The sequence below is a fragment of the Schistocerca americana genome, chromosome 6 (assembly GCF_021461395.2).
Source record: "Schistocerca americana isolate TAMUIC-IGC-003095 chromosome 6, iqSchAmer2.1, whole genome shotgun sequence".
NCBI lineage: Eukaryota > Metazoa > Arthropoda > Insecta > Orthoptera > Acrididae > Schistocerca > Schistocerca americana.
This window is the reverse complement of record NC_060124.1, coordinates 89,265,727-89,277,564: the sequence shown is the minus strand read 5'-3', so window position 1 is coordinate 89,277,564 and position 11,838 is coordinate 89,265,727. Positions and strand designations below refer to the sequence as shown.

The 11,838-nt window shown below is 41.1% G+C and overlaps 1 protein-coding gene across 4 annotated transcripts in view; it reads right to left on the bottom strand.

The window, feature by feature from the left end:
- LOC124619841 overlaps window positions 1–11,838 on the bottom strand; it is a 127,369-nt gene that overhangs the window by 15,316 nt on the left and 100,215 nt on the right. For all 4 annotated transcript variants that reach the window (XM_047146452.1, XM_047146450.1, XM_047146451.1 and 1 more), the window contains one exon: window positions 1,857–1,940. In XM_047146452.1, coding sequence (XP_047002408.1) covers window positions 1,857–1,940 — 84 coding nt within the window. The remainder of the gene's footprint in view (window positions 1–1,856; window positions 1,941–11,838) is intronic.

Sequence of the window (11,838 nt, the reverse complement as noted above, 5' to 3'; positions counted from 1 at the left end):
ACAGCCAGTACAAGGAAGGTGGAAGAGCATATTTAGGTATATTTAGTGCGGAGGGCCAAAAGGTGGGGCAGTACAGCAAAATACGGATCACCATGACTGAGGACCCACAACTACCAAAGGGAGGGGGGGGGGGGGGGAGGCTCACTGCAGTGTAAAAAAACCATGGGTCAATCTAGGATGGCCAATACAGAAAGGGAAGAATGCCATGTGTTGGGAATCTCCTTGATTGCACAAATTTTATTTGACCCCCTGCCCCACAATAGTCAGTCCATAATTAGCACAGATGGATTTGATGTAAAGCTGCAACTCCCCCCCCCCACCCTCCCTCTCCCGCAGGAGGGGTTACAGAGAATCAGGGGTAGGTGGCCACCAGCCCTGCCAGATGATCAGCAAACTCTTTATCTGGGATACCTATGTGGCTAGGAACCCAAAGGAAATCAACCGAACAAGCAGCATTGCCAGGTTCGGCGAGAAGGTCATGGGTGGCAGAGACCAAGGGTAGCAGGAGAAACACTGAGTGATAGCCTGAAGGCCACTCACTGAGACCATACACAATGAAACTCTGGTGAGGGAGGGCCATTTAATAAAGCAGAGAGCCCAATAGATGACTCTCAATTTTGCTGTAAGCACCCCAGATGTGGCAGACAAGAGATGATGTTCCAATCCAGAGGAAGATGTGAAGTCATATCCCACATGCATAGTGAATTTAGAGCTATCAGTGTAAACACCAATGGCATCCTAAAACTCTAGTAAGGAGAGCAGAACAAACAATGGAACACCACTGGAATGATGGAAGCTTTCAGATCCCGGCGCTGAAGAACTAACCAAGGAGGAGTGGCCAGGAGAGAATGTGGGGAATAGGAGAAGGGAAGACGGAAATCGTGCCAGAGAGAAGCAAGGTGAAGCTCAACCACTAAACCCATCCCAGGGCAGACAGCAGGCAGCTGATGTCCCAAAGCCACCATAGAGTAGAATAGAAGTGGTGAGGATCTGGGACCACTGAACCAAATGGGGAGGGTTCCTGACGTCAACCAGAAGACTATCAACACGACTAGTGAAAAGCCAGTGGTGGCTAAATGGATACTACAGTGGTGAACCAGGACCAAAAGGAGCAGTGTGGAAGGGGCAGCTGATCCATAAACTTGACAACCACAGTCCAGGCAAGACAGCTCTAATGTCCGATAAAGGGAGAGAATGATCAAATGATCAGAGCCCCAAGAGGTGTGGGCAACAAAGTGAAGGACATTGAGTTTACAAAACCAGCCAGCCTTCAGAAGGTAGATTGGGGCAATTAAGCAAGCTTGCTGTGAAATAGATGATCCAAGAAACAGAACTGGGGGACCATAGTCAGGTGTTAGGTGTCAAGATAGAGCTCCGGATCAGGACAGACTATAGTACGATGACAGAAATGCACCACCCTTGAATTAAGGGGAGAGAACTGAAAACCATGTGAGAGTGGGGAAGCACACTGGATGGGACCCTGGAGCTGTCGTTCTGCAGAGTCCACTGAATGGGAGCTAGCCCAAATACAGAAATCCTCCACATACAGTGCAGGGTTGAGCAACCAGGCAGAGGCTACAAGATGTAGTGCCAAATGAGTTATCTTCCTCCTTTATAGGTGAAATAGTAGTAGCTCCCTACGTAACACTGATTACGCAATGCTTGTGTTCCAATCTTGAGCCAAAATAATTTTACTGTGATGATTCAGAAATGTTCCAATGTGCAGTATTGCAATAAACACACAGTGCAACAATGTATCTACTATTTCACAAAATTTGCTAATAGGTGTTCACGTGTCAATAGGAAAACAACAGCTATTAGCGAGGGAATCAATAAAATTTTCATATTGGACTCACTTGTGGCAATAAATCTCTTGACAGTTCTATTTCCGCATCACCATTCTGCTGCTCAAACCATTCAGTGTCACCACCAAAGGAGTCCTGCAACGATTTAAAGTAATTAATGTTTGTCACACACACAACAAGCAGTTATATGCAAATCATTAACCTTACATTTTAAAAACATCATTCATTACGCATCATTATTACATGTTCCACAAATTTTAGAAAACACAGTAAACTTCATAGCCAATTGTTCAAAATGTAAATAGTTTAAATTCTTAATGTGATTTTAAAGACATTATAATGTATAAACCAACAATATTTCAATACTGGAACCTCTGTACTGAGTAGTAACAAAATTAATTTATATATTTTTCCAAAATTTGTATACTTCTCATATCACTGTTAAAAATAAAATATTACAAATTTTGAATAATTTTGCATTTAACGAAATCTTTATCTCAAATGTGTCCTTATGTCATAATTATGACTTTGTGAATTTTTGTTTCCTCATAGCAAATCAAGATCAATTGAAATTGTAGCAATGTAAAACTTACTGGTAATTCAGAATACAATTTCCATCTGCTGAGGGGTGTTTGCCGATTTGAAACTTTCTGGCAGATTACAATTACTTGCCAAATGTAGTCTTGAATCTGGCTGGGAGTGGAAGGTTGTAATTTATATAAGGGTCAATTTGAGGCCAAAGGTTTTTTTTTTTTTTTTTGGGGAAGAACTGCGAAGAGTTGAAGTTGATGTTTGTACTAGTAATGTAGTAGATTTGTATTAGTCACCAATGCATTATTTGGAATTTTGATGCTGTTTTTAAATGATGAGTGAATATATATACATGTGACGTGAAAAACTGTGTTCTATTCCATAGTTTGAGCTACAACATGGACTTCTCATCAACATAACTGACTGCCAACAGTAGGGTATAGCAAACAATACACACAGCCACTAAAAACACAATGATTTAATTACGATAGTTGGAACTTAAATAAAGCAACTATTTATTCACAACTGATACAAAAGAGTTACATGTTTGCACCTGTTACTGTCCTACAACGTAGTCACCAGTGTTGTGTAGAACCCTTTGCCAGCAATATGGAACGTGTAGTATACAGTTAGCAGAGCCTGTTCTGCTGATGGTGCGAATGGAGCGGTCTACTGCCTGTCGAATCTCTGGAACAGTTCTGAAGCGAATGCCACGAAATGGTTCCTTATCTTCGGAATCAAATCAAAGTCATGAGGACTTAAGTCTGGGGAGTATGGCGGATGGTACAGTACTTCCCAGTCTCATCGACTGGACAGATCAGCTACAGCTTGCGCTGTATGCGCCTGCACATTTTCGTGCAAAATGATGGGTGGGTTAAGCAGAAAGTGCCGCAGCTTCTTTCGCAAAGGCAGTTGCAGGTGATGCTCCAAAAACGAACAGTAATACTGTGCACCGATGGTCTGCTGTGGAGGAATGTAATGCATTAGGATAACACCACCACAGTCGTACACGAGAATCACCGTAACTATCACCATACTGAGGTTCTGACGCACTTTTGACTTTCACAGCGACCCATAATGACGCCATTTGTTGGATTGGCATTTCAGTTATGGCTCGTACGATGTGGCCCATGTCTCATCCAGTGTTACGATATGGCATAAGAAAGCCTCTCCTTCGTGCTCATAGCGCTCCAAGTGCATCTGAGCAGTCTCGTAATGCATCCATTTCTGCATTTCCGTAAAGTCATGTGGAATCCATCGTGATGCAATTTTTCGCATGCCCAGGCATTCCTTCAGGATGCAAAGCACAGTCATATGCGCTAATCTGGTTTCGTGGGCTAGCTCACACATTTTCTTGTTTACTCTGTAGAACTACTGTCATATAGGGTATCCCGGGATGATGGTGTTCTAAAACACATATCTCAAGAGTTATGAGCACTTCTTTGTCTTTGATACTGTGAAACAAATTTCTTCTACTGCGAGCTCTTTGATTTCCATATTTTGGGAGGAGGCAGTGCAGACCAAAACAAGAAAAAAAAGGTCCAGTAAATATGTGCTCTAAAATGCATACCTTAAGATCTATAAGCACTTTTTCATCCTTACTACTGTGAAACGCATCTCTTCTATTTGACAAGTGATCATAACTGTATATATGCAAGCCACTATCCAATCTCTGTCTCTGCACATCTCTACTACGCTTCGATGCATCATTAATTGACGTTTAGTATTATTGTTTTGATAATGTTTTACGTAGTTGTTTTGTTTCTGCCACTGGCTATTTTATCCACATTTAGAATAAGTTTGCAAATATCCCGCCAGAGTGCACTACACTACAGTAACATACCAGTACTGACATCTAGCGAGAGTTTCATAAGTGGTTAGAGGACAAAACGCGCGAAATTTGTCCTGTTACTTTACTTTCCTTGCTTGCTGATGCTGACTGCTTTTGTTGATACCGTGTGATATTAGCAAGTTTCTTTTTCAGAGTGTATTTTGCAAGATTTTAGTGAGTTTTACTTGCTTGTGAATATCTGCGACATATCGCGAGTATGAAACCAGCGCAATATGAATTCAGTGTGCAATTTAAGAGGTAAAAACTGGAACATGGTCATAGGATGAAAGTGAAAGAACTTGGTGCACCCAGACCTGATCTAATGATCAATCAAGAACAGAAACAATGCAAATATAGGCAAGGATACAAACGCAGTTTTAATAGAGCAATGTACGATGCAGCTGAGTGGTTGTGTGGTTGTGAAGTGAAAAATGCATTTTTCTGTTTCACCTGTCTTCTTGCAAATAGTACTGATAGCGCCTGGACAAACTGGTATCACTGACTTAAAGAATTTTCACGCAAAGGTGAAAAAACATAATCCCAGCGAAAAACATTTAAATGGTTTCATTGAGTTTTCAATGCTAGGGAAAGTAGACATTATGTGTCAATTAGACGGTGCTTACTGCCGTAATATAAAGATATATAATGAAAATGTATCAAAAAATCTGTATATTCTGGGTAAACTGATAGACTGTATTAAATTTTGCGGCAAATTCGAGCTTGCCTTAAGGGGCCACGACGAAACAGAAGACTCCAAAAACCCAGGAATTTTTCGAGGATTAGTCAGTCTGATGGCACAACTGGACTGCATCTTGAAGCAGCACATTGAGAAATCAGAAAACCGTGTTTTCTTAGGCCTATCGAAGACAATTCAAAATGAACTCCTGGAATCAATTTATGAAGTAAATATGGCAGTTGCACGGATTGCCCATGCCACCCAATCACAGCACAATAGCTGTGACATCACCAAAGCATCCCAGTATCGTCATGCGAACTTGTAAACTTCGAGCTTTGGAGGTAAACCACAATAAACACCCTAAGTTTAGAACTGAAAACACCAAAAATATTAAGCAGCTGCAAAGTTAACATTCATTGCATTAAAGATCTCTCCGAAATGCGTCTTTTCATATGATTTGCTGCAAAGTGTCAGAAAATGTAATGATGACATATAAAAACACTAACTAAAGATTTTAACTCGAAGTTAGCTTCTACTGATATTTAATACCTGATTATAGAAGATACTGTACGTAAAATTATGGGTAGATAGTGATCTGCCCACCCCCCTCCCCCGAATTCTTAGTTGTTTATGTCAGGCTAATCTGTAGCGTAACCCGAGGTCTATGTTGGCTCCGATCGCTAAATGCCGCAGCCTTCCCCAGTATAGAAACCACGAGCCGCGCCTGCAAAAGACAATTATGGATTAACCTTGTATGATCGATGAAGAGGCAACATAGGACTGTTGATTCCTTCCGGGAGAAGTGGAAGGAGGAGCACCATGATGTAGTAATCTCCTTGGCTGTGCGGAGTCTATTAGCTAGGGAAGTAGCCCACCAGATGCCATCCATTTCCGAAAGGGCAGAGATCTTGTGTGCACCCACAAATCCACACCTGGTGTTAGCAAAGCGAACAGGGAGTGACTAAGTGCTCCTCTACCCAGTTCATTCACTGGGGTACCCATATGACTTGGAACCTAGAGAAAGACAACTGAGTAGCCAGCATAACAAAAGCCAGCGAGAGGGTCATGAATAGTGGTGACCAAAGGGTGGCAAAAATAGCATGCCAGTAGCCTGGAAATTTCACCTTGAGTATTAATAAACAGCTTCAGCTGTATTTACTCCTTGATTTTTTGATCACTACCGGTTTCAAGGCACGAAAAGCCACATCTTCAGTAGAACATTTGCATAAGAATAAATCACGAAGGAATAACCACCCCAAGACATCCACTGATATGATGATTTTCTAAGATTATTTTAAGATTTTTAAAATTTTTTAAAAAGCCACAAAATACTTTTACATGGGAATATTAAAATATTTGTACACATGTAACTAAAACATCAGAGCTAAAAAAGCTCAGAACTTTGCATACAACATTCGTTGTCAATCACAAACACCACAAAAAAGATGGTATGTCACTGAATGAAACAGCCAGATTATAATCCAATGCGGTGGATGGGTCCTAAATAAATTATACCATAGTGATCCATTGGTAAGGTGAAATAAATTAAAAACTATTAAGACTTAATTTGTACCTAGCATGAAAAATGAAGAAGTGGTTGCTACAAAAATAGAGAAATGTTCTACCTGGACACAAACCAGTCAAGTAAATAGCTACTGACAAAATTAGAACCTGAAAACTGTACCAGAAATTTTAAGAGTGTGGTTTTCAGGTTCTACTCTTCCATCAAGTTGCAACCACTTCTTGGTTTTTCATGCTAGCCGCAGATTAGGTCTTAGTAGTTTTCCATTTATTTTCATCTTACCAATGGATCACTAAGGTATAAATTGTTTGTGACCCATTGTAACACCTACAACGCCTCTCGGTGTTAATAAACCAAAATAGCTCCCAAATTAGCTCCCATGCCCTCGAAATATAAATTCAGAAAATGTCCCAAGCCCCTCCACAAGTAGTAATTTACGAAATAGAAATAAGAGACAAATAGAGGGAAATCTATAGTAGAAAAATAATAGAAAAAGAAAAGAATTTTAATCATAAATTTTGGAAGCATGGGAGGGGGGAAAACGATAGAAATGGTTAAATTATTAGTTATTCTTATATATGAGAAAAAACGTAGGTCTTGAACACCAAATATAGCGTTTACTAAAGTATAAATAGACATACAATGCCATTATGATACTCCAGTCCATATTCTCTAGTCTGTTCGAAGTCAATTAGGATGTACAGCTTTAGGAAGCAACAATAGGAGCTTTATTAAACTAGGGCACAAGAATAAATCGCGACGAGATTGTTTTTTGAGAAGCATTAATTTCAGATCAGAATTAGAACTTTTGTCATATTAGAGAAACGGGGAGGTGATTAATAATCTCTCTGACTTTAACGTCACTTCGTGTGAAGATTTAAATATTTTACAGAATTTACGATTTTTGGACAGATTCGGACTTTGTATTGTGATAGTGGAAAAGCTTTGCTTCACGCGACTAGTAATCATAGTTCGTGACAGTTTATGGATATTAAACGGGAACAATCTTTTTATCGAAAGTGACAGACCATTGTTTAGTATCCCTGATATTGACAGGATTCCAGATTAGATACTTATTCAAAGAACCCCTTTGAATGCGATCGTGTGAATGAACTGATTTATTAATAATTATTGTTAAATAAAATAACGTGTTAATTTGAAACTGACTATTTGTCTTGAACTTTACTTCAATTTAGGTTCATAAATAATTAGGTTACATGATTTTCACCAAGAATAAACTGCAGACTAGTAACTGAAACAGGTGAACGAGAATCATTTGAAAACACTAGCATTAATTTACTTATGGTTTTTTCCTTCGGAACTGGGAAGACAATACGTGTAGTGACTCACTGGGGTTAATGTAAGAACTAGCCGGGATAAAACAAAACCCCTCAATACCAGTCAATGTATAAATAAATTAACATTCCTACTTTCATGCAAGATACGGAAGTAGGGATAGAAAAAAGGGTCGCTACACCATCCACCATTTTGAACTGGATTATGGCTGTTTTATTCATGACATACCACCTTTTAGAGATGTTTTGTTCTAATGGACGATGATTGTTGGGTACAAAGTTCTGAGCTTTTTAGCTCTAGTGTTTCAACTATCTGAGTACAATTATTTTAATATTATCATGAAAAGCTTTTAATAGTTTTTTTTATTTTTTTAAATGTTAAGATACATTTAGAAAATTACCATATTAGTGGACGTCTCTGGATTGTTATTCTTGTTATGCAGATGTTCACCTGAAGATGTGGCTCTTAGTGCCACAAAACCAACAGCGATCTAAAAATAAAGCACTAAATACAGCCATATCAGTTTATTAATACTTGAGAAGATGACTCATGGCTGTGGTTGCCCTGCCTACAAGGTTGTCTGCAGCCTGGAGACTGCTCATCAAGTCTGTACAACATGTTCAAGGGAGGCTCGTTTAATAAAATGGAGGGTTATGCTAAGGGCTATCAGCTCTATCATAAACACATTACATGTTCTCAACAGGAAATGGCATTCCATACCAACAGCAGACGTAAAAGCATATCCCACCTGATCCAAGTTTTAGAGTGGTCAGTGTAAAAGATAGTAGCACCCCAGTAACTCTTTAAGAACTGGATGCAACAGATGCTGAAAGGTCATGAGGGCAATCAAGACTTTAGGACTATGGAAGAGATCAGTCCTAATACTTAGCCTGGACATCATCCAAGGAGGAGTGTATGAGAAAACACATGGAGCACAACATAGGGAGGGGAGATGGAGATCTTCAGAAAGCAAAATGAGGCTCATTCCAACTGGCAGTCCCAACGGAAGGCAGGTATCAGGACAGCGAGTATCAGGAAGATGACACCAGCTGCATGAAAGGAGAGTGGAACACACGTGATGATCATGGAATTGTTGAATAGTGATTGCATACGAGATCAACAGCTGCTACATCGAATCTGAAGGGGGAAAATCCTTGCTTCGGCAAGGAGACACCGATGGTCAGGTGCACATCACAATGATGGACTGGGTCTAATTTTTTTAAAGCTGAAGGAGCTGCTGAGCCATAAACCTGGCAACCATAGTCCATTCAGGACGAAACCAGGGCCCAGTAAATACAGATAAGAGTAGCACGATCAGCACCTCAAGATGTATGAGCAAGGAAGCAGAGAGCATTAAGCTTCCGCATACAGGTAGTCTTCTGGTGATGAATACATGGCAGCCAGGTCAGCATTTATCAAAAAGGAGGCCCAAGAAATGTGACTGTGTTACAACGTCCAATTACTGGGTACCTAAGTATTGTTCTGGGTCAGGACAGACTGTGGTAAATTGGAAAAAATGCATGACCCACATTTTTGTGGGAGAAAATTTGAAACCGTGAGAAAGAGCCCATACAGAGGCCAGCCAGATGGCAGCTTTGAGTTGGCATTCAGCAGAGTCTGAGAGTGGGAGCTGCACCAAATGCACTTATCATCGACATACAATGTATGTGTGTCTAGGTGCCGAAAAGAGGTCACTAACCTATTAATGGCAATGAGGAAAAGAGTGACACTCAACACAGAGCCCTGTGAAATGCCATTCTCTTGGACCTGCTGGGAGCTGACTGAAATGCCAGCTGCACCCGGGGACAACCAGTGAGACAAAAACTGACAAATCTGTAGGAGCCCTCTAAAGCCCTAGTAATTGTGGGTGAGTATATTGTGATGATGCCAAGCAGTGTCATACACCTTATGCAGGTGTTGGCGTTTAGAAAAAGCCTGTCAGATTGCTGTTCCCAATCTAAGCAGGCGGTCAGATGTGGATCATGCCTCCTGGAAACCACATCGATAGGAGGACAAAAGGCCTCAAGATACAAGAATCTGCAGGCAACTGTCCTTGCAAGCAGTTTACAGAGTAAGCTGGTCAGGCTAATCGACTGGTAACTATCAAGAGACATTGGGTTCTTGTCTGGCCTAAGAGTTTGGACAATCATGTTATCTTGCCATTGCTAGGGGAATCCACTTTACAGTCAACAAAGTATGAAGACCCTGAAATGTTGTCTTTGTGGAACGTTCAGCATTAGATTATCTTATTGTAAACCGAATCAGAACCTGGGGCTATGTTGTGGGATGAGGCAAGAGCTAGAAGTAGTTCCCTGTAAGTGAAGGGTTCATTACAGGATTCAGCTTGGTGGGGGGTGAAACATACAGAGATGTCTTCAACTTGTCACTTCTGCAGTAGAAAGGTATCCGGATAGGAATAGGATGCCGATGCTGTTGCAAAGTGGGTCATACAGTGTTCTGCAAGAACTGATGAATTAGTACAAAGACCACATTGTAGGGCAAGGCCCTGAACAGCCGTTGAACACTGGCAGTGCATAAGACCACAGAGCTTGACGAACACCTGAGCTGAAGAGGCATATGTCACCAATGGGGAGACATTCCTTCTTACTGCATTTGATTAAATAGTGAGCCTTAGCATGAAATTGCGTAAAGGCGTTAAGGTAGGTCTGCCAAAGGATGTAGTCTGAATCATTTCAGGGCTCATCAGTGATCCTGAATAGCTATTGCAATATCTTACATCCACCACAGCACTGGCCGTATGTGGAGCGGACCTGTCAAAAAGAAAACAGCAGTTCCACTGGTGCAGATGATCGCATCTGAGACACCTTGCATAACATCATATGGGGTATCATTTATCAATAGCACCCCACAGGTGTCATTACACTGGTAATGGAATTGCAAGTTTCTGTTTGATGCTGATAACAGTCATGGAGGATCGGGCAGACCCAACGGTGCGTGCTTGCTAAGCCACACCTCCAGCAGTTCTGTACTTCGAGTGCCCCCTGCCACCATGATGTAGGATGACGGGCAGCAACTCTCACCACACTCTCACCTGGAGGCACTTCACAATGTGATGCTACACAGATGCTGCTCGGTCGCAACTGTGTCTTCACCGATTGTATTTCAGTACAGAGAAACTTTTCATTGTGAACACTGTGATAGCTGGACTCTGTTTCTTCTGCCTCATTTGTAATGAGCTGTCTTATGCTTGGGGAAGTAGAAGTTAAATAAAGTTTCTGTGTGTTGTGTTAACTAGTTCACTAATCATTTCTGCTCCTGTCCAGCTTTCCTATGATGACAGTTGCTGCACCACTCTGTAGAACACCTCTCCCTACTGTTGTGTACAAAGTCATACACATCTGGCCACAAGCTGTAGTACTACTATTTGGAGTAGTCATCTTGTTGCTTTCTTCCTGTTCTATAGTCTTTTTGTTTGCTTTTTGCTGTTTTCTCTGTCTTCCTCTTATGGCACCAGTGCAGTTTTTCACATAAATTTGATGCTGTTGACAGGCCAACTGCCACTGCTTCAAAGTTGTTGAATAAAGCTCAATGTAATTGTTCCCAAACAGAAAATGAGGCTCTCACCACTGTCTACGGTGTCACTAAATTTCACAAGTATCTTTCTGGCAGAAAATTTTACTTGGTGACTGACCATAAACTTCTACAATCTTTATTTAGCCCCTCTCAGTAAGTCCCAACTTGCACAGCACAAAAGCTGCAACAGTGGGCTCTTCTTTCTCAAATCACCACTATGAGACAGTGTATTGGCCTGCTTTAAGTGTGTCAATGCGGATGTTCTTGCTCGCCTCTCTGTTGGCCCATATTCAACTTTTGACAAGTCCTCTTCTTGTTGCTACACTGGTGCACAAGGCACAGATGCTTTGCACAGCTTCCCACTTTATCACCGGAAAATTACCTAGCCCACAGCAGTGGATCTTGATTTGCAGATTCTGTTGCACTGCATTGGCACTGGTTACCAACTTTCAGCTAGACAAATTTGTACCTCTGTGGTTCACCCATATTTTCCCCATCGGCACACCCTTGCATTTTACCGAGGTGTCATTTTGCTTTACACCATTAATAATCAGTCATGTGTTGTGGTTCCCAGGTTCTCCAGCCTGACGTGCTTCATTTGTTACACAAGTGTCACTAGGGCAACATTTGCACCAAGCAGCTG